The 25,842-nt window shown below is 43.7% G+C and overlaps 1 protein-coding gene and 1 long non-coding RNA gene across 3 annotated transcripts; one reads left to right on the plus strand and one right to left on the minus strand.

Moving 5' to 3' along the window:
• Positions 1-44: 44 nt before the first annotated feature.
• LOC102552229 (uncharacterized) lies at positions 45-2,299 on the plus strand. Its single transcript, XR_356105.4, has 2 exons — positions 45-327; positions 1,066-2,299. It is a non-coding gene; the product is annotated as an uncharacterized LOC102552229 (long non-coding RNA).
• Positions 2,300-3,194: 895 nt separating this feature from the next.
• On the minus strand, positions 3,195-25,766 carry C8h11orf54 (similar to human chromosome 11 open reading frame 54). 2 transcript variants are annotated; one of them, NM_001014206.1, is made up of 9 exons: positions 25,734-25,766; positions 22,821-22,962; positions 19,607-19,705; positions 15,387-15,460; positions 15,068-15,169; positions 11,176-11,352; positions 10,114-10,263; positions 6,951-7,067; positions 3,195-4,720 (listed from the first exon to the last, which is right to left on the minus strand). In NM_001014206.1, exons 2-9 carry the CDS (start codon positions 22,873-22,875, stop codon positions 4,547-4,549), a joined length of 948 nt encoding a protein of 315 aa, NP_001014228.1. In that variant the 5' UTR covers positions 22,876-22,962; positions 25,734-25,766; the 3' UTR covers positions 3,195-4,546. The 2 variants fall into 2 exon arrangements, with proteins under 2 accessions (NP_001014228.1, XP_063121753.1); XM_063265683.1 differs by lacking the exon at positions 25,734-25,766 and adding an exon at positions 21,105-21,206 and having other exon boundaries at positions 22,821-22,938.
• Positions 25,767-25,842: the final 76 nt, after the last annotated feature.

Consider the following 25,842-nt stretch of genomic DNA (forward strand, 5'->3'; position numbering starts at 1 on the left):
CCCGGACACTTCCGGTACGCTGCACTCTAGAGCCGGAAACTTCCGGCTAGCGGAGGCTCGGCTACAGCAGTGAAAATGGAACGGACTGGTTTTATGTAGACACACTGGGCGTTGTAATTTTTGTTTGTTTAGTTAGTTGCTTGGTTTTTGAAATAGCTTATTTCTTGTTGACCTGATTAATTTGTTGTTTGGTTATTGAGGCACGCAGCTTCTTTGTTGGTTGGTTAGTTAGTTGGTTATTTGATTTTTGAGACACGCAGCGTACTCACCACACCACTCCCATTGATTCAGTCTGAAACCCAGTCCATGGGATATGTCACCTTCCGGGTAGGTTTTCGCTTCCTAGTTAAACCTCTCTGGGAACATACTCAAGAGGTGTCTCTTCTAGGTGATTTTGCACTCAGTGAAGTTAACGATGAAGACATATGTACCGTTACAAACAGGGGCTTTCCATCTACGTAAGCCCTCCCAGAGACACTGTAGAGGGTAGTTTAGCTGTATAATTCTGAGCTGTTGGAGTCTCTCTCTTGAGGGAGCTGCCTCCAGCAAAAAGACTGAGTCAAACAGCGAGCGCATTACTATCCAGACTGCACTAGCAGTCTTACAACAAACACTCCCAAGAACACTCAGATGTGCCTACAAAAAAGATTGCAACTGCTTGTTCTGGCCCAGTAGGCACAGCTTGGGCCAGGACTTTGTGCTGTCATAAACCTAGACTAATCATTTTCACATTGGCCAGGGAGGGCGCACTTACCTTGATGGAGGGACCACTGTGACTAGTGGCTTAATGACAAAATGGAGGGCTATTCTCTCTCTCCAGACCTGCAGCCACCCTCACACAGGTGGCATACACTCACACAGTCACAGACATGTACACACACAGACAAAAGACACCTGTCTTTAGACAAATGTCTGTGATTGGAATACTCCTTCTTGGGCTGTATAAGCAGGCTACTCCTCAGGTGGTCCACCAAGAGGCATTTTCCTTTTCTCATGGTGTTAGGATATCAGGTCCAGCAATGCCTTTTACTGAGTGACCTTTCCCTGCTTACTTTCACTATGCAGGCTGCACCAGAGACAGCAAGGACCACTAGCTGGTTGGTAAAAGTGCCCCACAGCTTGATTGGTTCTAACCCCACTTCCATCCAGTCATTTTGGTTTTGGTGTTTGTTTGAAGAGTTTCTCTGTGTAGCCCTGGATGTCTTGGAACTCACTCTGTAGACCAGGGTGGCCTTCGATACCACTTTGAGTCTAATCTTGGGCTCCTGGACAAACTTGCCTTGTCTAGAAATCATTTGTCAAGTCCTTGGGCCCTTGCTTCCCACTACAAAGTGAAGATTGAGGCCTTAGCATAGCTGTCTGACAGCTGAAGAAGCTGTAGTCTGCAGAAGCCTCTGACTTACTATTGACAATGTCCACAGGCCTGCATCCCACTGGTAGTGCTGGTGCAGCCACGAAAGCCTTGGGGATGCTGGAGGAGCTGCTTCCTGAGTGATCCTATTGGGCCCAGTGTTTATAGAGTCTGAACAGCTCTCCATGTGCCCTGGCTCTCAAACACTACTAGCAGAGACAGTACCCCAAGAAGTTGTGATCATGGCATTGACAGCTGAAGGAGATACTGAAAAGTCCCTAGAGTGGTCAGGGAACAAAGAAAAAGGGAGGTGGAGGCGCTGAGAGTTTCATTTACAATGTTGCGACCCCCACACACGGTTACCACCCACTGCTGTCAGACATGGAGAGAAACAAAAGCTGCTGAAGACCAACTTTTAACAAGGAAAGTGGAGACATTAGACAGTTCCAATTACAACGTTCCTTTCACCCTCCCCCAACACTGTCACCACTCATTGAAGGAAACAAAAGCTGCTGGAGACCAACATTTAACAAGTTTGCCTACCCAGGACTTCCAACCAGGCAGCACAGAGAGCACGCAGTCAGTTGAAGAATATCCGTTTTTCCACTTGGCAGTCCAATCCCTGCAGGTAAATGTGTGTCCATGTGTGTCTGCGTCCATCCCCACACGCACGTGCCATGGAAGTCAGGAGAGAGCACTGGAATCCCTGGAGCTGTAACTACGGTCGGATGTGAGCTGCCTGATGTGGTGTTAGGGACTAGATTCAGGTCCTCTGGAAGAACAGCAAGTTCTGGGGAGCCATCTTTCCAGCTCCTGGCTCTGCTTCTGATGTTTGGTCGCAGACAGCCCTCAAACCTACATCTGACAAGCCAAGAGCACCGGCCTGCTCCACTGATATCTGGGAAATTCAAAGCTCATACAGAAACTATTAAAGCCAGTCCTTCCTTATTCTGTCAGGCCATTTTTTTTTTTCAGATATGCCTAGTAGCTCTCCTGATGTCTCTAGAAACCTTCCTTACATCGGGATTACCTTGTAGGTGTAAGTAGACATTAGTCTTGATAGTTGAATCAAATTAAGGAAATGAACCTATCCTCTCGGTGTGGGACCCCAGGAGAAAATAGAATTCTTTTTATGTTCCACCCCTGCCGTATCCCTCTTCACATATTAATATATTAATCACATAATATTTGGTTTCTTTAACTAAACATATCCTGAAATCTAGTGACATCTGGCATGATCACCCTCCCACCCACCAAGTATTTACTGTATGCTTATCTTGACACTGTGCTGCAATGTTGAATTAATACCTCACTCAGCTCCAGGGTCCAGGATAAGTGAAGTAAGAGAACTAGCACTAGGCTGGGGTGGTAAGTGGATCAGGCCCTTGTACGAATGTGAAGATTGGAGCTTGGATCCCCTGAACCCACATAAAAAGCCCAGTGGGTGTGGCAGCTCATATATATTCCCAGTGCTAAAGGAGGTAAAGACAGGATCACACTGACTGACTAGCCTATGTGGGTCAGCAAGCCTCAGTGTTTAAGGTAAAGAGAAATCAAAGATGATGGGCATAACCTCTGGCTTCCACATGCACGTGCACTTATGTTGTGGACATGCAAACATGTAGCACATACACACACATTTTAAAAATAGTAATATTGTTTTTGTTGAGGTAAATCAGCTGATCAGCTGAGCAGTGGTGTCACACGCCTTTCCTACTACCTGGTAGGCAGAGGCAGGCAGGTCTAGAGTTCAAGACCAATCTGGTCTAAAGTGTGAGTTCCAGGACAACAAGGTCTACAATAAATAAATAAACAAATAAATAAATGAAAGAGAAAAGAAAAATAGTATTAAATGATTTTATTCAGTTTCACCTCAAAAATCATGTTTAATTAAAAATAACACTATTATTAAAAATAATACAAGACATGTGCATTACAAAGTAAAGAATCGGAAAACGTTGAGGGTTTAGTTCTAAAGAGGTCCTAGACCCACATCTTATCACCATTAGCAAGGTTAGGAAGTTGATTTCTGGCTAATGATCATCACAGGTTCTATAATACAGAACAGAGAGGAGTTTTCTAACCATCATCACCACACACTAACCATCAACACTCAATAATAGTGTAATATCTTTGGAAAAGCGCAAAAAGATTTCTTTAGTGGAATCACTTTGGAAAGAGTAACAAACAGGTCTCTGGATTCCCAACCTTCCCTCCACCATCCTGCAAAATCCATGCTGGGTTCTGGCGTGAGGTCTGGGTTTCAATAGGAGGCACAAGGTATGCCTAACTAAGGTCAAGCTGTGCCCACCACCATTTGTCCTGAGGACTATGCAACATCTCTTTCTGGGAGCCACGTTCCTCCTCAAGCTGGCACCAGGCTTTAGCCTTTTCCTTCTCCTGGCATGAAATTCCTGAGGTAATTCCAGTGTCTTGTGGTCATTGTCTCAGCAGTCTATGTAGCCAAAGAAAGGGCACAAAGGCGTCTCTTTAAGACACCACACAGTAAGAGTAGTTTCTCACAATGGAGAGTGGCGGGGTTCAGTGTTGTGTTTTGTTGCTGTTTCTTTTCTTATCTTGCATTACTAAGGTACAAACTGTTGGCTATCAACCTAATTCAGGGACAGCCTGGCTAATCAGTGTCACTACCAACTGTGGATGGCAGCTGCAGACTTCTGAGTGTGGGTAGCCCCCCAAGTGCTGAGAACAGAGTACACTGATTTCCAGAGTGGGCTTTTAAAACCCAGTGCAACGACTCCACACTGCTGTGTCTAACACTCAGTAATGACCCCTTAGCCTTGTGAGATGAACTTGAAAAATTCAGCAATGTGACCCAAATGTTACTCGATAGCAGGGATAATGAAAGGTCCCTGTCCATGCCCATACCTGAGGTGTGAAGAGAAGGAAGGTGGACTTCTGGGCTATAAAGACAGAAAATTGGTTGAGTAAAGTGAGCATCTCAATTAGTTATCTTTGTTCCCAAGACTCCTTCACATAAAGATGCTAAATAACACGAGTGTCCCTTATCCACATGGATGCCATAAAAACAGTGCTAATGTAGTGAAATGACTGTTGTTGGCTGCGGTCTCTCTCTCTCTCTCTTTGGTCCTACTATATTTTTTAATTACTGTCAATTGCTGGGTTAGCAATATAACCTTAGCTAACCATTTTTCCCCTAATCAAGCAGCAGCTGCTTTAATCCCTCCCAAAGGCATGGGTCTCCTTGGGCTGGTCAATTCGGTAGAGGAACTGTGCAGGCGAGAAGTAGCCGAGATACTCCACTGTGTCTGGGGTGGTATCGTAGTGGTAGTGCCCACCTTCTCCATGATGACTGAAGAAATGTGTATGCTCCAGTCGTAAATCAAGCCCCTAGGACAGCAGGCAGCCTGTTAGTATGGATTCAAATTATTTTGAATACAGTATATTTAAGAAGGAGAGAAGCCTTTTGTTACTTTTCCTTAGAGGTTTTTTTCCTTTAAGACAGGAACTTACTGTAGTCGAGACTAGCTTTGAACTCCCAGTCTTCCTACTGTATCTTCTGAGTAACAGATCACAGGCATCTACCCCTAAACCTGCAATTAAGCTTTTTGTAGTGCTGGTCCTTGACCCCAAGGTCGCATGCATGCTAGGCAAGGGCTCCGTCACTGAGCCATATCTGCAGCGGACCAGCTTTTACATAAGCAGTGGCGTCCCACTAAGGAAAGCCAAGAGGGTGCGGTCAGTGCAATCCCTAGGGTGCACAGACCCTCTTTTCCTTTCTCTTCAAGGCAGCAGATACAAGCACCTCCTGCATGTCCTTCCAGGAAGACTTTCACCATTTTTATCCAAACTCTAGCTTTCCACACTGCTCTGCATAGTGCTTACTCAAAAATTAACAATGCAGGGGCTACAGAGACGCCTCAGTAGTTAACTACTGGGCACGAGCATGGGCTGAATCACCAGAGGACCCACGTGCAGTTCTCAGCACTGACATGGCAGCTCACAGCCATCTGTAACTCCAGTTCCAGGAGATCTGACACCCTCTTCTGGCTTCAGGGGTACCAGGCATACATGTAGTACACAGACATATATGTAGGCAAAACACAGAAATACAGCTTAATCCTTTTTTTTCTTTACAAACATACAATATAGCTTAAAGTTTCTGCCTATGAGAGGTTAAGTGCTTGGGCTTTCTTTGAACCTCTGTGGCACTGTAGCATTAGGATAGCATGAACACCAGACAGGATGGCAAGAGACCTGAATCTTGTGCTTTATTCTTACTATTTATTGTTTTTTTTTTTTTTTTTTTTTGAGACTGGGTCTCACTGTGTAGCCCAGGATGGCCTGATCTCACAGAGATCCTACAGAATGCTGGAATTAAAGGCCTATTCTAATACACCCAACTCTTTTTATTGTGTAACAATACAACTTCTGTGTTGTATAAAATGCAGCTCTTTTACTTTCTTGAAGGTAAAGTCTGCCCTGCCAAACACTCTGTAGAAAGCCACATATTCCTGAGGTATGGAGAGAAGATAGACTTTGCTGGGCTATAAAGACAGAAAACTGGTTTACTAAAGTGAGCGTCTCAGTTCCTCATCTTTCAGGGCAATGCCCATAACTGACATGGAGGCAATGCATATAACCTCAGCACTGAAGAGAGAAATGTAGGCAGAAGGATCACAAGTTCAAGGTCATCCTTGGCTACAAAGGGAGTTGGTGGCCTGGATTGGTGTATAAGGTCAAAGGGGAAAAAGCCACGCATGATATCACGTGCCCTTAGACCCAGCACTTGGGGCAGGGGCGCAGAGGGCGCAGAGGGCGCAGGAGGTGCAGGGGCAGAGGCAGGGGCAGGGGCAGAGGCAGGTGGCCTGGTCTACACAATGAGCTCTGAGATAGTCCATAACACTAAGTCTCAAACCCTGGGACAAATGGACGAGATGCCTATTTAACAAATGAAAGCAGACCTGGCTGCCAGCTTCTAGCATCTCCCAGTCCTTACCTGTTACAAGGTATGGCTGCCATACCCTACCTACCCTCTACCCTGAACTCTCCAGCCCAGGGGCTGGGCTGCCCTTTTTCCAGAGGTTCTTTCCTATATAATCCAGCCATTTTGGTTACCCGCTCCCTACACCCCCTTTTTTACCTTTTGCCCTCCTGGCTGCTACACCTGGTTCCTCTCCCCCACCCCATGTGGCTCAGGGTCACGCCCACTCTGGGCTCTCCCAGAAGTCCCTGCTTCTGGCTATGCTCTAGCATTTATCTACAGTAAACCTTCTCTTCTCCATACTCATGGTCTAGCCTCATGCTTAAATAATGAAGGCCCAAATTACCCAATCTAAGACAATACGAGGCTGGCAAGATGGTTCAGCTGACAAAAGTGCTCGCCCCCAAGCCCAACAACCTGACTCTGATCTGTGTTTTCCCAAAGTAGGAGAGAACTGACATGCATGGTGTTCTCTGATCTCCACTCATTTGCTGTAGCATGTGCTACACATACACACACACACACACACACACACACACACACACACACACACACACAGAGTAAATAAATAAATATTAAAAGATGAGTATCCAACCAAGCATTTTCCCTGCATATAAAGGAAGATGAAGGACTCACCGGGTCTTTGGAAACAAAAACTGGCAGACAAACCAAAGGCGCCTTCATCTCATAGAAGTTTAGCCATTGATTGACAGCTTCGTCTGAGTTCAGTGAACAGGAAGAAAACTCTGCTGGCTGCAATAAGAAATTGTTAAACAAGAAAACACTGAAATTAATGAAAATTAAAAATAATGAGAATGAAACATTATGATTTCATTGCTGTAAGCTTTACGCTTTTCACCGAGTGCACTTTGGTATCAGTCTTACACAACAGTTTTTAAGGGCTGGTCAGTCTGTACAGTCTAAGGCTTAGTCCTAATTAACGAAGCGAGGCATTACTGTTTTACTTTCCGCAGATATTAAGTCTTCTTGCTATACATGTTCTCCATTTTATGTGTGATTTTAATTTAATTTTTTTGTGACATTGGGAATTGAACCAGGGGACTTGTACACTCTAGGCAAGTACTGTACGACTGTGCCATAGCCCCAGCCCCTCCCCATTCTAAAATATTTTCTCATACAGTTCTGGGGATTACAACCAGGGCCTCCTGCCCTCTAGGTAAGCACTCTGCCACTGAGCTACTTGGCTTCCCTTTTCCGATCCCTTCACCCCAATCTTTAGGTTTTCCTCAGAGCTAGGATCGAACCCAGGGCCTTGCTCACTTAGTCAAGGCGCTCTTCCGAGCTCGGGCTCCAGCTCCTCTGTGTTTGCCTGCAACTCATAACTATTGCCAGGACAGCAAGTGAGAGGGACAGGGAATCAGAGAATAAAGGCCTTTTTTGTAATAAGCTTAATCTAGGAGGTGAGAGAACATATATAGGAACTATAAAAACTGCTGAAGAAATCAGAGTAGAGCCAGGAATTTGGTTCACCAGGTAAAAAGTGCTTGCCATGAAAACATGGTGGCCTGAATTCGATCCTTGAAACTTACAACAGAAGAGAACTAACTTTCTATTAAAAAAAAAAAAAAAGGATTCTGGATGTGTGTATGCGTGGTGGGGGAGGTGCCAATATTGGAGGTCAGAGGGTAGCTCCATAGTGTGTTTTCTCTTTCTACCTTTAAGTGGGATCTGGGCATTAAACTCTTATCTCTAGGCCTCCAGAGCAGGCAACTCTCAGCCTGAGGACAGACTTTTGAAAGTTGTCCTCTTACCCTCACAGGTGTGCTCCTGCGTTCATACCACATACAATAATACAACACAGACATTAGAATGGAAAAATACCCCGCATTTAGGGAAGACAGAGGTGAAGTGAATCGAGGTGTCAGAGCTCTGAAGGCTAGCTAAGGACTTGGCCCTGTGCTGAGGGTGTCCTACCATAACAGTCCTTGCCTCCTGGGTATAAGGCCCTGGCTTCTATCTTATTCTAGAATCACACCCCTAACCTCTGAAAGCAAAACCCAATAACAAGACTCATCATGGTGGGCTGGAGAGATGGCTCAGTGGTTACCCACTACTCTTCCAGAGGTCCTGAGTTCAATTCCCAGCAACTACAACCATCTGTAATATGATACGATGCCATCTTCGTGTGTCTGAATATATGAAATAAATAAATAAATCTTCTAAAAAGGGGGGGGAGGTATGGCTCTGTGGTAAAGTGACCATGAAGGCCTGGGTTTGATCACCAACATGGCAAAGGGCAAAGCAGAGAAAATCAATGTAATTGCTATTTAAATGGTGGTCTCACAATGTAACTCTGGCTGGCCTAGAACTCACAGAGATCTGTCTGCATGTCCTGGAATTAAAGACCATGTACCTCCCTACCAAACTGCTACTTATATCTTACTGGTTTTTTCTTTTTTTAAGTAGAAAAATACACCTAAAATTTCTATGAAGTTTTAAAAACAATTCTGTAAAAGAAGTCAGAAGTCTTAACTTGTAAATGCACAGGTCTAATGCAACTGACGGTGCAAGCCGCACGGCCAGGCATGCATGTTTTACCTGTCATTTCCATTGGTGCAAGCTGCACGGCCAGGCATGCATGTTTACCGGTCATTTCCATTGCTGTGATAAACCACAACCAAAGGCAACTTGGCAGGAAAGGGGTTGTTTTATCGACAGTTTCCAGTCCATCGTGAGGGGCAGCTCAGGCAAGAGCTGCAGCAGGGACCATGGAGGGTGCTCTTGACTGGCTTGTTCTCCATGGCCTGCTAGATAGACTTAGCTGTTTTATACCATACTGCTCGTGAGAACCTGGGCCCTCCCACATCAATCAGTAATTTAAAAAATTCCCCACAGAGCTGCCCCCAGGCCAATCTAACGGAGGCAATTCCTAAATTGTGGTTCCCTCTTCCCAGGTGACCAGCCTATGTCAAACTGATAAACACCTAACCAGATGTTATAGAACAGAAACAAAGCATCCCATGGGGCGGGGTGGGGGTGCAAATGATTTTTTTTCTTAAAAAAAAAATGTAGGGGCTGGAGAGATGGCTCAGTGGTTAAGAGCACTGACTGCTCTTCCAGAGGTCCCGAGTTCAATTCCCAGCCACCACATGGTGACTCGCAACCATCTGTAATGGGATCTGATGCCCTCTTCTGGTGTGTCTGAAGACAGCTACAGTGTACGCATATGTAATAAATAAATAAATATTTTTTAAAAATGTATTTATTTTTATGTTTTCATGTTTTTTGTCCATGTATCTGTGTGCACCACATGCATGCCTAGTGCCCATGGATCTCAGGTTAATGAAAGTTAAGCGACACTGGAGGGAACTGAACCCAGGTCCTCTGAAAGAACAGTGAGTGCTCTTAATCACTGAGTCATTTCCCTGCCTGGGGGGATGATTTTTCAAAAGGAGTGTGAGCCAAAGGGAAAATTGGACACACACATGCACAGGGATGGGTGAAGGCAGACTCTGAATGATATAGAAAAGTTCAAAAGAAAAAGATAGAATGTCAGCTAAAATGTACAGAAAACGTACAAGAACACAGGGGAAATTTTCTGACATTGGGGTTGGTAATGGTTTACTGGGCCACATGGAAAGTAAAACCTTGCACCATGAATGGCGGTGTATCTCTGTAATGACAGCACTTAGCAGGTTGAGGTGGGCGGCTCGTCAATCCGAAGGCAATGCGGACAGTGCAGTAAGTTTGAGTCTAGCCTGCGTTGAGTCTAGCTAGCTACTGTGTCTGTGCAGGCGACAGTCTGTCTGTCTGTGCATACAGCAGATGCAGCACTTACCATGATGTGGGCTTTCACTTTCCCCTTCTGCACAAGGAAGGTGCCTCCCATGCCCACGGGCTTGTCACCATAGTGCTTCTCCAGAGTCTGCCTCATGCAGCTCACAAAGTTATGTTCTCCCGTTCTTTTCTTGGCTTGCACTTCAATGACCTGCAGAGAGGAATGGTGCACACGACTGCATAGACCATGTGACTATGTAGATAACAGCCCAAACGGACCACTGCAAAATCACTGCCACCAGCAAAGAGTGGAGTCGAAGTGCCTCGCTCTTGTGAGTCTTAATTAAATCTCTCTCTCTCTCTCTCTCTCTCTCTCTCTCTCTCTCTCTCTCTCTCTCTCTCTCACACACACACACACACACACACACACACACACACACCACTATATGTAACCCCAACAATCTTATTCATGTGTCCTGGACTGAGTCCTATTCTGAACTCTGGAGACCAAGGTGGTTCAGAAAGTTTGAGGGTTACCAGGCTTAAAGAGATTCACCTATGGTAATAGGGGTGAAGACACGGTTACAAACTGTGAAATTCTGTATGAGTGAGCTTCCCTATGTTCTTGGGCATTTTTACACCTCTATCTCATTTCTCAAGGCTCTCTCCTTTCAAGATCTCAGTCTCCACAGGATAAGACAGAGATCAAGCAAGAGGCATTCTCCCTGTCGGTTTCTTGTTTTTGTCACCAACACTTCTAGCTCAATGCAGGTTATTCTGACAAATGCCTACTTACCTCCCATAAGTATGTGTAATCTTACTGCTTTACACAAGTGATAAATATCCTAGATTTGTGTCTTGTTGCCTTTTACTCAGGAAAGTAGATCAACAGATGCTCTGTTTACTAAGTAAATATTCTTAACTTTGGGTTTAAAAAAAAAGACCTTGTCTTGCCCTGTTTTATTCTGAATCTTTTTTTTTTTTTAAACTAAGTAGGTCATATAAAAACTTTGGCATTGGCCCATCTGATTTTCTTGGGAGAACTATACTGGGGACAATAAAAGCTCATATTTAGTTATGAGGGAAGATGTAAGGAATGCTATGTTCTTATGGGCATAATCACCTTGCCAGGTTGGCCCTCACTGGCAAAAAGGTTAGCCAGTAATGCACATCCGAAGTCAGGATACTTTTGGCTGTATTTCTCCAGCAGGCACTTTCCATCTGCAGGGTTTGCACGGGCAAAGTAACTTCCATTCACAGGTTGGTGGTGTTCACTTGCTGTTTGAACTATTGGCATGAACTGGAAAGAAAAAACAATGCTAGTGCATTAATTAACAATTTTTTTCTCTCACACATTAGGAGATTTTATCCCAGGTCTTTTCTACTATATTTACACATAGTGAATTCACAGCAGTCTGTCTGTGCAGCCGGCAGTCTGTCTGTGCAGGCAGCAGTCTGTCTATGCAGCCGGCAGTCTGTCTGTGCAGGCAGCAGTCAGTCTGTGCAGCCGGCAGTCAGTCTGTGCAGGCAGCAGTCTGTCTGTGCAGGTGGCAGTCTGTCTGTGCAGCCGGCAGTCTGTGCAGCCGGCAGTCTGTCTGTGCAGGTGGCAGTCTGTCTGTGCAGCCGGCAGTCTGTCTGTGCAGCCAGCAGTCTGTCTGGGCAGCCGGCAGTCAGTCTGTGCAGCCAGCAGTCTGTCTGTGCAGCGGGCAGTCAGTCTGTGCAGCTGGCAGTCAGTCTGTGCAGGTGGCAGACTGTCTGGGCAGCCGGCAGTCTGTCTGTGCAGGCAGCATTGTCGTGGTGCTGGAGATTGCATCTGGGCCTTTGTTCCTGCTAGGACAAGGCTTACCACTGGCTTACATTCCCTGCCACATTCAAATTGTACTCAGACAACAACGTGACCACTCCCTGGTGCCACTTCAACAACAGAGTAACCTGTCTGTGGGATGTCATGGTTCACAGGAAGGGGCTCTGCTCCCTGGATGTCTGCTTCCCAGCTGCAGTAAGGTAAGCAGCTGTGCCCCACCATGTCTTCCTCACTGTGCTATCTCCCAAAGGGTCCACAACCCCTGGGAAGCCAACCTCGGATGGAAACTCCTGAAACCATGAACAAGAGTGTCTCCTTTCAATGTCTGTCGCTGTTCTTTCGCCACAGCTGTGAACATTCAACGGAAACTTTCCTTTCACCCTTTAGTCTTTTTATTTATTTTATGTATATGACTATACCGTCGCTGTCTTCAGACACAACAGAAGAGGGTGTCAGATCCCTTTATGAATGGTGGTGAGTCACATGTGGCTGCTGGGAACTGAACTCAGGACCTCTGGAAGAGCAGTCAATGCTCTTAACCCCTGAGGTATCGCTCTAGCCCAACACAAATGTTTTGTAAAACGCTTTTCTAATTTCCTTTTGGATTCATTTATTTTACATGTGTAAGTGCTTTGTCTACACGTATGTGTGGGGCACCTGGTCCTCTCAGAGGCTAGAAGGCGGCATTAGATCCTGGGACTGGAGTTATAGACAGCTATGAGCTCTATATGGGTGCTGGGAACTGAACCTGGGACTTCAAAAGAGCAGTCACTTAACATCTGAACCACCTTTGTCCCACTTCTATAAAACGTTTACAGTGTCTCTTTTTTGGAGACAGTATCTTGTTGTGTATCCCACTAAGTTGCTGTGAAGACTATCTGGCATGGAACTCACAAATTTAGATATAATCCTCTTGCCTGAACTCTGGGATTACTGTGTCTACCATGCTACCTGACTAAATGTCCATCCATTCATTCATTCATTAGAATAGGCTCTCATTCTATGGTCCTGGCTGGCTGTGTAGATCAGGCTGACCTTAGACTTACAGTATTCCTTCTCAGCCTATCAAATGTTAAGATTACAGGTATGAACCATCATGCATGGCTCAAAATGTCTCAAAATGTCTAATTGTAGGTTTTAACTTTTTTCCATCTTGCACACTGGGGAAATTCTATCACTGCTTCTGTTGCGTAACTTCTGAACAATGAATGCCCTATCTGAAGTTATAAGAGAATGGCAGTCCCGCCTCATCATCATGAGATCTAGAGAGTGGCGTCTTACTATCATGTGGCATTTGTAGTACACACTATGTTTAGTATGACCGGAACAAGGCACATTGTAACACATCGCATATAGCATGTATGACTGGCACTAGTACTAGCCATTTACTTTTGTAAGCAGCCATTGGTTCACTCTGATGGTTATGTTTTTGTTTTTCAAGATATGTTTTCTCTGTTTAACATCCCAGGCTGGCCTTGAACTTATAGAAATCTATTTGCCTCTGCCTCCTGAATTCAGGGATTATAAGCATGCACCACCGTGCCTGGCTACTATCTGGTTTTTATCATAGAGCTCTCCCCATTGTTCCTCTTTGAATCCAAAGCTGCTTTATATCTCAGCAAGGATTTATAGATTATAGAGAAGTGAGGGATCCTATACTGTGTAAGAAAAACCATGAGCCAGGGTGTAGCTCATGCCTTTGATCCCAGCACTTGGGCGGCAGAGGCAGGTGGATCTCTGGAAATCTGAGACCAACCTGGTCTACAGAGTGAGTTCCAGGACAGCCAGGGCTACACAGAGAAAACCTGTCTCAAAAAAAAAAAAAAACCAGCAAAAAAAAATCACAAGGTCTGCAGTGGACATGGCAATCCAGAACTAAATAGGCAGAGAAGGACAACTGTAATGAGGCCAGCCTAGATTACATATTACATAGCCAGATTCTGCTTCAAGAAACAAGGGCACAAACAAACAAACAAACAAAAAGAAACAAGGGCACACATAAGACACATATATAACACACACACACACACACATACACACATAACATACACATATAACACACACACAATGCACTACACCAAATTCACACATACATAATACACACAATACACATAGACACAACACAAATACACATAACACACACACACAATATACCCGTAACACATACAATATACCAGACACAATACATGTACACACCATATACACACACATAATATACACACACATAATACACATACACATAATATATAAACACTATACACATAGACACAGAATCCACCCAGTACACACATAACACACATTACACACTATACATATAACAAATAGTATACACATAAATGATACATATAATACATACATAACACACTATACATACTATATACATACATAACACATACTACACAATACAATATACACATCATACACAATACATGCATTATACACAATACATATACACATAATACATATTACGCATTATTATATACACACACAGTACACACACAACACATACATGCATAATACACACACATAATACATATACATGCTACATACATAATACATATGTCACACATACACACAATACATATACACTACACATTACACACACATATATACATATACATACACACTATATACATACATAATATATATACTACACATACATAATATACATACTACATACATGTAAAATACATACACACTACACAAATACATAATACATACATACTACACATACATAATATACACACTACACACATACATACATATATACATATACACACCATACACACACACACACACACACACACACACACACACACACCTACCTTTTGGGTTTAACCTATTCTCTAAACACTCTGAAAGTAAATCAGACACTTTATTAGCACTGGACCAGCTAGAGTGTCCACTTGGGCCCAAATATAAAGAGACATTGACAACATACAACTCACTCATAAAGAAGGTGGTTTTTGATTTTTGTTTTCCCCCTGAGACAGGTTCTCCCACTGTAACCAAGACTGACTCGGAACTCACTATGTGGCCCATGATGACCTTGAACTTGCACAATCCTCCTGCCTCAGCCTCCTAAGTGCTAGATCCACATGTAGGAGCCACCACTCCAGCTAGAAGTAGATTTTTGACAGGCCAGTAAAATGGCCATGAATAACTCAACCGTCAAATGAACAAAAGGAAATAATTGGATACGCATACTGACCTCAGAATTGAACCCAAGCGTTTGAAAGGGACCTGCCCCCGCTCCAAGGATAAACGCTCCCGGCAGCTTTATTTCTTTGGCAATTTCATTCAGGTCATAAACCTGTAAAAAGGGAAAACTATTCATGTGGTATCATATAGATTTTCTGATTTATTTTTTACAACAGACTACTGGCTTTCTCCCCTCCAACACTCACTGGTGTGAGTCAACCCAGTTTCTACATATATACTACACACCACACGCACACACGCGCACGCGCGCGCGCACACACACACACACACATATTCCCTGTGAATACAAAGACTAAAAACATACTTACCTTTTTTTTGTTTACAAGAGGCAGTAAGTAAGGCACACCTCCGACTTCTGCAATTCTAGTTTGCCCACAGATGCCTAAAAGACACAAGCTATCTTAAAGCAGGCAAACATGTCACTCAAGTACAACATTCCAGAAGACACTAATTTATTAGGGACACGTGTGAGAGACTCTCAGTTGGAACTAGCAGATGACAACTGGTCCCTGCTCAGTTCTGCTTTCACTGCCACCAACAGCATCACTCCTGGGCATGGCCCCCAGTGGCCTACATACCAACAGCTGACTTCTAAGAGGGCAGAGGCCAGCTTTTGGGTAGAGTGTCTAGAATTCATTTGCCTAATCCCTTAAAAACCCCCCGAGGTGGCATTTTCATTTAAAAAATTATCTTTTTTGGCATAAGTTTTATTTTTAAGTTTTTGTTTATTTTATTTATTTGTTTCCATTTTATAGGCATTGGTGTTTTGCCTGCATGTATGTCTGTGTGTAAGTTTCAGGTCTTGGAGTTACAGACAGTTGTGAACTGCCGTGTGGGTGCTGAGATCTGAACCTGGGTCCTATGGAAGAACCATCAGTGCCCTCGACTGCTAAGCCATCTCTCCAGCCACATATTTTTAAATTTCATAACATTTTACTTTGGTAGAATATTGTTCTTTAGGCCCATGCTGAGAAAATTTTTATAAGTTTATACAAGTACGCTTATAAAAATAAGTTTATACAAAAACAACAAGTAATGATGGATAGCCTTTGGAGACTAGCAAGTTTCTATGTGTGTGTGTCTGGGGTTGTGCTGGTATTTTGTTGTTTGTTTTGTGCTAGGGGTTGAACTCAGGGGTAATAACATTCCGTACTACTCAGTCATCGTTCTCCCAACCTGTTATCTACTTAACATTTTAAAATCAATGTTAAACTCTTAAAACTAAATTTAAACTAAGTAAATTAAACTTTATACTGTACTTTACTTACATTTTAATTGATTGATTTATTGTATATGTGTGTATATATATATATGAGTGTGTTGTGTGTATGGTATATCCAAATGTGATTCTGTGCATACACTGCACATATATACCACAAGTAGAAGTCAGAGCAAGGTACTGGATGACCTGCTCCATCACTCTCCACCATATTCCTTGAGGGTCTTTCTCTGAACTTGAAGTGAGCCCCAGCAATCTTCTATGTCTGCCTGAGTGCTGGGGTTACAGACAAACACGGCTACATCCTGGTTTTTATGTGAGTGTTGGGATCTGAACTCAAGTCTTGCTTAAGCAGCAAGAGCTGTTACCTACCAAGCCATTGCTTCAGCCCTTCTACTTATATTTTTCTTTATTACATTTATTTATTTTATATCTGTGTGGTGGTAGGGGGTATATATGTGGGGGTCAGAAGACAACCTGTGGGAGTCCTCCCCTTCCGCCATGTGGATTCTTGGGATTGAACTCGGTCCACCAGATGTGACAGCAAGGGCCTTTCCCCAGGGAACCATCTTGCCAGCCCTGTATTAGTATTATAACAATGCTGTGAGGCAGTTTGGGAGAGGCGCTTTTTAAAGCAGAGTAGAAACTCATCTTTTACTCAAGAAGTTTTTCAAGGTAGTGGAGTACACTTAATCACCCTGCTGTTATGCAGAGGAGAGATATAAAAAAGTCTTACAAATGCCTTTTTTGATTGGGGAGGAGCTTGGGAGGCACAGAAATTAACCACGGGTTGTGCATTGAGTGACAAGATGCTGGTGGCTGGAGGATTTACTACAGCACCCATAGCTGTCCAGGGACTAGAGATGAAGGAAGCCCTAGGTAGAGAAGCCCTACACACAATGACACATTCTAGAGATCTAGGTATGGCAGAGGTTTCAAAGGTGCTGGGTCCTGGTTAAAAGTACAAGACTGGATGGAAAAACCTGGAAAGACTCTACAAAGTAGATGGAGGCAAGGGGAAAAGAACATGCAAAACATTATAAAGTGTCTTCTAGATAAAGAGGCAGCTTGAGAAACAGGGAAGAAAGAATGAAAACCAGAAACCACAGAGGATTACAAGGGGAAGAAAAAAAGAGGTGATCTTAGTTTGTTCAATCACAAGGCTAAACTGTAGCTGGAGAGATGACTCAGCAGTCAAGAGCACTGGCTTGCTCTTCCAGAAGACCTGGTTTCAGTTCCCAGCACCCACAACCATCTAGCTCCAGATGGATCAGATGTCTGCTTCTGGCCTCTACCGACACCAAGCATGCCCAAGGTGCACAGTCATACATACATACAAAGTACCCAGTACATATAACATAAATGTTCCCAAAATGGTTTCTAATAGTTGCAAGGTGTTGAGAGACTACAGTCAAAGATGGTTTAACCTAGAGGACTCCCACAACACTCAACTGAACTTTCCTATTTAATGTATCTAAGGCCCTGGTCTTATTATATTAATGAATAGACACTAGGCCTAGTGTGGAAGAAATTCCAAGCAGATTACTTTGTAACCAGCTATGCCAAGTAACATAAAAGAAACAGCAAATGCACTGTGCTCTAATTCCTCATGGCCACAGGGCGTAAGGGAGGAGGTTATACTTTTTTTTTTCTTTTTTTTCGGAGCTGGGGACCGAACCCAGGGCCTTGTGCTTGCTAGGCAAGTGCTCTACCACTGAGCTAAATCCCCAACCCCTGAGGTTATACTTTTGAAACAGGTCTGCACTTGGTTTTCATTATGACTCACTCCCAGGTTATGTGGTCTCTCTCAAGCTCCAGTTTCTCACCAGTAAGCTGGAGCTAGGGCCTTGGCATGCTGCTGCCACATACATTTGACCCAGGTGTCTGTCACCTGAGGCTGTTTTACTCAACCAATACTCATTTCCTTCCCTTATTACTTCAAACTTGCCAAATTTCTTGAAGGTGTCTAAGCATTTAATAGGTGAATTAAATATAAGGCCTAAAAAGCTTACTTAATTTTAAATCATGTATGTGATGTGTGTATGCATGGGGCTATGTGCTCAGAGGCTAGAGGGGGTCTTGGATCTTCTGGAGCTGGGGTTACAGGGCAGCTGTGAACCACTTGATGTGGGCACTAGGACTAAACTTGGGTCCCCTAAAAGAGCAACATGTTGTGGTTTGCCCTGGAGTTATCTGTATTTTGATGCTAATTCCACTGCCCCAAGGACAGCTGCCTAGAGGTGTACTCAGGAACCAGGTGACTTCACCAGAAACTTCTCCCCATTGAATTTGTAAAGTACGGTGAGGGGCAGGTACAGGATAGAAGGAGACCTGTCATTGGAGGAGAAGGAAGGATGGATGGGAGAGAAGTTTGAAGGAAGAGGAGGAGACTGGAACGGAAAGGAGGAGACAGGAGGGAGGAGAGAGTGAGAAGCTGTGGCAGGACAATGGAGGCTGATGTTAAGATTCCACTCTGTGTATTCCCAGGTTGTTATTAATGTTCCTAAGGGATGGGTGGTACTGGGCTTTGTATGTTTAGGTGGGCAATTACATCTTACCAATTGGGTCAAAGACTATTGTGTTGTGGGTTCTTTAATGTGTAGATTTAAGTATAATGGAGTATATCTAGCAGATATCTTGGGACACTGTGGGCGAACCTAACAGGTAAAAGACAACAATACTTTTTAAATTTTTTATATTTTTACAATAACAGCAACAAATGCTTTTAACTACTGAACCACCTCGCCAATCCCCAAATATAGGCCTCTTAAGATATTTTGTGAGCTTGAGTACACTCCTTTTAAGATTTACTTGTTTATTTTTTATATGTATATTCATACACTGTTGCTGTCTTCAGACAACCCAATAGAGGGCATCAGATCCCATTACAGATGGTTGGGAGCCATCTTGTGGTTGCTGGGAATTGAACTCAGGACCTCTGGAAGAGTAGTCAGTCTCTTAACCGCTGAGCCATGTCTTCAGCCTGAGTAAACTCATAAAACCAAAACATAAAGGTAGTTTTTACAAGTCACTTCAGGAACTAAAAGCAAAATTCTTGTCCTATTAAAACAGCCTACCGAGTATGCCGTATAACCAAAGCATTGTGGGTAATAAACCCACCTGAAACACAGCTTCTCCCCACATGGGCCCACAATAAATCTGACCCAAAGAAACTGGGCAAAATTGAGCCTGAAAGTTATAATAGCAACCTTTATTCACAGAGGAAAATAATACTGGCTTCCAAAAACGTGTATGACTGAAAACCAAAACTTTTTTTTTTTAAAACAAACAAACAAAAAAATTACACACCTTTTACGGGAAAGGTAAATGGCTCCTTTGTTAAATCTGGGCAGTCGACCACAGAGACCTGGACATGAGCAAAGTTGTCCTTTAGCCCCTTCTGCAAAACTAGTAAAAGACACACAAGAAGATATTTAACATTAGGTTTAAAAAGTTGGCCACCATATACTAAATCTTTCTTCAAAATTTCTTTGTTATATTCACAACCCTTAACTTACATTCTAAAACAGAGAGAGGGACCCAGGACTTAAGTGGACATAGTCTACCACTGACCTGCACCACCAACCCAAGAATGCTGCTTTTCTTTTAAATGTTTTTTTTTAATTTCTTGCAAGTTTTTTTAAGTTTACTTTTTATTTAACATGTGAGTGCTCTGCTGCGTGTGCACCTGCACACCCAAAGTGGACATCAGGTCACATTACAGATGGTCGTGAGCCACCATGTGGGTGGGAGAATTGAACTCAGGACCTCTGGAAGAGCAGCCAGTGCTCTTAACCACTGAGCCAGCCCTGAAATAATCTTACTGATGAATAAAATTGGACTTTGACATGCTCAGAAGATATAATGCACTCTATGACATAAATACCCATAATTACTAACTTTGGTGTGCTGATTTGAAGAAAAATGGCCCTCATATTTGAAAGCATAGTCACCAGGGAGTAGAACTGTAGAACAGGGATTAGAAGGTGTGGCCTTATTGAAGATGTATGGCTTTAAGGTCTCTCTCTCTCTCTCTCTCTCTCTCTCTCTCTCTCTCTGCCAGCTGCCTGTGCAGCATCTGGATGTAAAAGTCTTGGCCCCTGCGCCATACTTATCTCCTTCCCTCAATGACGGTCACGGACGAACCATCTAAAACTGTAGGCAAGCCCCAGTTAAATGCCTTCTTTTATAGGAGCTGCCTTGGTATTTCACCAAGCCTTTATTTATAGTGTGAGCGACAGACAGACAGATACACGCACACACACAGCTTAATGCATGCCACGCTGCACATGGAGGTTAGATGACAACCAGTGGGCGTTGGTTCTCTTCCTTCACTATGCTGGCCGTCGCGATGGAACTCTGGCAGTCACGCTTGCACTGCAAGCACATTCACCCACCGAGCTATCTCTCCAGCCCCATGAGGACTATATTTTTAGGATCAAAAAGAATAGGAAGCAAGCAATTTAAAAAAAAAGCAAAAAGCAGGGCTAGAGAGATGGCTCTGTGGTTAAAAGCATTGGCTTCTTTTCCAGAGGAGCCAGGTTCAATCCCCAGCACCCGTATGAAGGCTGATAACTCTGTAACTCTAGTTCCTAATGGCCCAGCATCCTCTGGTCCTTGCAAGCATGGGGCATGCATATGATACATAGCCAGGCATGCTGGGGAAAAGCTAAAAAGCAAGTGCATGTCTGAAGCAGTCTCTTTGCAAACGCATGTTAACTCTCAGGCAGCATACTATGAAAAGGGATGGTTCTAGAGACTAAAGTCACAGAATGGAGCCTAGGACCTCACAGCTTTGAATGCGGACCTGCTGGGCTTCATTTGGTGCATTCGTCCATCTTTTTTCTTCTCTAGTTTATGCCAGGGGACCTTCCTTATATTCTTGTTTGAACAAGACAGGCAGCCAGGGCTACACAGAGAAACCTCGTCTCAAAACAAAAAAACAAAAAGCCAAACCAAAACCAAAAACCAACCAAACAAAAGAGAATCCAGACAGAGAAATTTACGTAAGTGAACTGACATTCAGTGAATCAATATGCAAAGTACATTTGACTCCATGATCAATACTCAAGAATAGACTAAATATTTTATTGTTATTATTTATCTATTTTTTAATGTGTATGAGTGTTCTGGCCACAGGAATTTCTGTGCACCACCTGTGTGTCTGGTGCTGAAGGAGGCCAGAAGAGGGCACCGAATCATCTAGAACTCAAAATTACAGACAATTGTAGGCCACCATGCGAGTTCTGGGGACAGAATCAGGCCATCTGAGTTAGCCGGTACTCTTAACCACTGACCCATCGCTCCAGCCCCAGCAGACTGCATTTAAAGAATATTATTATTGTCAATATTGTACAACTCTCTGCGTTCCTCTGCTAATTTTCATTGCATAAAGGTAGTAGCAACAAGATCACTATAAATGGTGGTTACTCCTGGGAGAATTACTTCTTTCACTATAAATAATGATGTGGTGGGTGCTCCTGGGGGATAACATATCACTATAAAATCACAATAAATAGTGATGTGATGGGTACTCCTGGGGGAATAAGTGGAGAAGGAACCAATACTAGCATTGGGAACAAAATGAATTTTGAATTTATCTATAATAATATCTTAATAAATATATAACTCCATGTATATGTATCGGTATGCAGAAAGAAAGGACTGGCTTTTTTAATTAATTAATTTATTCACCTTGCATTCTAACAGCAGCCCCCCTCCCCCTCAATCCCCCCATCTTAAGCTCCCCACTCCTCCCCCCTCCCATTTTCTTCTGAGAAGGGGTCTTGCCCTCCCCCAACATATCAGTCACTGCAGGACTAGGCATATCCTCTCTCACAGGGGCCAGGCAAGGCAGCCCAACCAGGGGAATGGGATCTACAGGCAGGCAGCAAACTGAGGGACAGCGGGCAGCCCCAACTGTAGGTGTTGGAGGACCCAATGAAGGCTGAGTTGCACATCTGCTACATCTGTGTAGGGTTGGGATGGGGGGACTGGCTTTTAAGGTGCAGTTTCGTGTGATGCTAAGGATCTTGAATTAAACTCCTATTTTGTTACGATCAAGTCAGGGTAATAATTGTAATGTTTATAAACAGCATAGCCTAACAACTTAAACGGTTTGGGTTTTCCTTTTTTGAGACATAGAAATTTGGATTTTTTAAAAAAATAAAAATAATATTTGGACAGATACTGAAGCAGAAATTTCTGTATCAAAAGTACTATTTTAATAAGATATAGAGAGGTAATTAGCTACATATATGCTTCAGGGATCTTTTGGGTTTGTTTCCTGGAACGGTATTTAAATATCCAAGGCTAGCCAGGCCTAGTGGCACAGACCTTTAATTCCAATACTCAGGAGGAAGAGGCAGGAGGATCTCTGTGAGTTTGAGGCCAGCCTGGTCTACAGAGTGAGTTCCAGGACAGCCAGGGATACACAGAGAGACACTGTCTCAGAAAAGCCAAACCAAACCAAGCCAACCAAACAACCAAAAAACCAACCACCCAAAGCTAACATCATGTTTACCTTCTGCGAGCTCCTCCAGACTTGGCACGTGGAAAGAAAACTCAGTGCAAGCCATTCTCTCTCCTCTCAGCAACTCAGACACAGCAGCTGTTGGCTGACCTCCACCAGAGTTCACAGGGCACCAGCGTGAACAGTCCCTGCTCTGGAAATGAATGGTAGAGTTTAGTTACTTGATGAAGGCAAAGGCCGTCCGGGTCCCCTATCCTCAGGGTTCACTTACATAAGGAGGGCAAAGTGCCCCAAGGCTCCACTCAGAGCTCAAGGGACTTCCTGTCCATCCCATGTGAGAGGAGCTGAGGCACCTCTGCCCTACTGTTCTTTCCCTCTTCCTCCTGATCTATCTTTTGTATTCCCTCCCTCCCTCCCTCCTTTTCCTTCTTCCTTCTTGGCAGTGTCGTATGGGGAACCCAGGGCCTCAGCTACATCCCAGCCCAGTTCTGACACGTGAATCTGTTCTTTATACTTTTTTTCCTCTCATTTCTATTTGTTTGGTACTGGGATTGAGCCAGGAGCTCGAGTAAGCCAGGAGAGCACTTCTCATAGAGTGCTGCACTCAGCCTAAACCTGAGCTTTTCTAACAGACGGTCAGAGAACATGGTCTTGAAACAAAAGATGTGGACTAAGAATTACAAATAATTAATTGGTTTTACCAATGTGTGCATATGTGTATCTGTATATACAGTCCACATAGTCTATAGTATTACATATGATAGATCACTTGGTTGTTCCTCTATATATTGATATTTAAGCTAAAAGTTAATAGTCTTAGGAGTTATTAAGTTGTTTCTAATATTACATTTATTTGTGTGTGTCCTTGGGCACGTGCCATAGCATACCTGTAAGGTCAGAGGACAACTTCCACCATGTGGAGGCCAGAGACTGAAGTCAGTCAGGCTTATTGGTAAGTACCCTCACCCACTGAGTGATCATGCTGGCCTGGCTACACATATTATTTTTAAATGGAGTACAAATTTTATTCTAAAAGCAGGTTTCAGTGGCTTACAGACACTTTACCAGATGGCCATGTTAAAAGTTCACCACACTCTGTATCAGGCAACTGGTGATACTTGTTAATATATGAACATGTCAAACCTGCACAGTCAACAGCATAGTAATCCATCGCTCCTTGTTTTTATTTCCTTTTATCATTGACATAAGGTTCACTGATTGGCCCAGGCTAGTCTGGAACTGTACTCTTCCTATTTGAATGCCTTGACGGCTGGGGTTCAATGAATGCACTACCATACCCAGTCTCAGAATAGCTCAGCATAGACTGAGAAAAATGAAAGCACTTTAGATAATTGTACCTGTAGTAGAATAGGAATTAAAATTAGATTACCAGCCTTCTCCCTTCTTTTTTGGAGACAGGGTTGCTCTGTCTGGTCCTGTCTGTTCTAGAACTTATTCTGTAGACCAGGCTGGCCTCGAACTCAGAGAGTACTGGATTAAAGCCATGTGCTACCACTGCCCAGCAATATCCCTAGTTTTATACTCCTTACTTTCTTAAGAGAAGATCAGTCAGTTCGTTTATATCCCTACCAAAAGAGACAGAGTCTAACCATGGGAGCCTACGGCCTGAATGACTGGTTTAGAAACGTTAGGTGTTCATGCAGATGACAGCAGGGGAGACCAGGTGTGTACAGAAGGTACAGTTGGGAGTTAGGGCCCAGGCAGCATGGTTTCCGCAGATAGTCAGAGCTGTTCCAGCCAGATGAAGGCAAATATTTACTTTCCAGATTTAAGTGGTGGGAGCAAATGGCTCAGAAACGGGGTAGAGAAAGAGTGAACGAGCAGGAAGGTAAGTGCAGTTCGAGAAACACTGAAGGCCACAGACTAGTCACAGCAACCATGCTGAATGTCACTATAAAGGCCACCCTGTATTCGGAAACTGTCAGGCTCTCTAAGTCTCTCAGAATTCTCAAATCCATGACAGACTTATATTGTATCCTTATTACACAGAAGAGGAAACAACATTTACTCAAGGCGTTCAGTTACTAATTGGCAGAAACAGATTTCAAAAGCAGATTCAAGCCAGGCATGGTGGTGCACAAGTTCAGTTCCAGCACTGGAGGCAGAGGCAGGGGCAGAGGGGTGCAGAGGTAAGAGGTTCTCTGTGAGTTTAAGGCCAGCCTGGCTTATGTATCAGGTTCTTGGACACACAGAAGAGAGACGTGTCAAACAACAGCAGAATGCACTCTATCCCAAGCTGATTCAGCGGTGAAGAAACAGCCCCTCAGCTGACCAAGGGAGAGTTCAGATAGATCCTGCAGCACCTATGATATGAGAACTGACCATGCTTCAGCTTCATTTTCCTCCTACACCGGATGTCTTCTCTCCTCCAAGTATGCCACACACAGTAGGTAGTTTATTAGCTAATTATTAAGTATTTATGATATACCAGGCTTTTATGATATACTAAACTAGCAGGGTTCAAGCACAAAGGCTGGCTCTACAGCTTTGCAAATAGTACAGTCAGCCGCATAGGATCCTATATTCATAAAGATCTAACCACACACACAGGCTTTTGTTTGCTTTTTTGTTTTGTTTTGTTTTTCTCGGTGGTGCCATGCACACTAGGCAAGGTCTCTATAATCCAGTTTTATCTCTAGGCCAACGACTTTACATTAGAAATGCGTTTGTCTGTGAGAACTTATGGGACAGTGAAGTATGAGCATGTACGCCCTCTCATCAGACCTTGTCACCCACTGAATAAGGTGTTTGTAATCTTCCGTTAGAACTTAAGTCCACAGAGTGTCCGTGTTGCAGGATCCTACAGACTGTTGGCAAACTGTACAAGGAACGAAAAGTAGAAGTGAGGCAAGTGAGTACAAAGCTACACTACACAAATACATAGCACAGGCTACCCTTAGTCTGACAGTGAACTCTGCGTGCTCACCACAAGTCGATGCTCACCTGACCCGCAGTGTCTTGGAGGAATGCCTTGCTTGCACTCAGGAGCACAGGTTCACTCTCCTGCTTCTATTTTCTGATAGCTTCAGGCCAAGGGAAGAGCCGGGTACCG

The sequence above is a fragment of the Rattus norvegicus genome, chromosome 8 (genome assembly GCF_036323735.1).
Source record: "Rattus norvegicus strain BN/NHsdMcwi chromosome 8, GRCr8, whole genome shotgun sequence".
Lineage (NCBI taxonomy): Eukaryota > Metazoa > Chordata > Mammalia > Rodentia > Muridae > Rattus > Rattus norvegicus.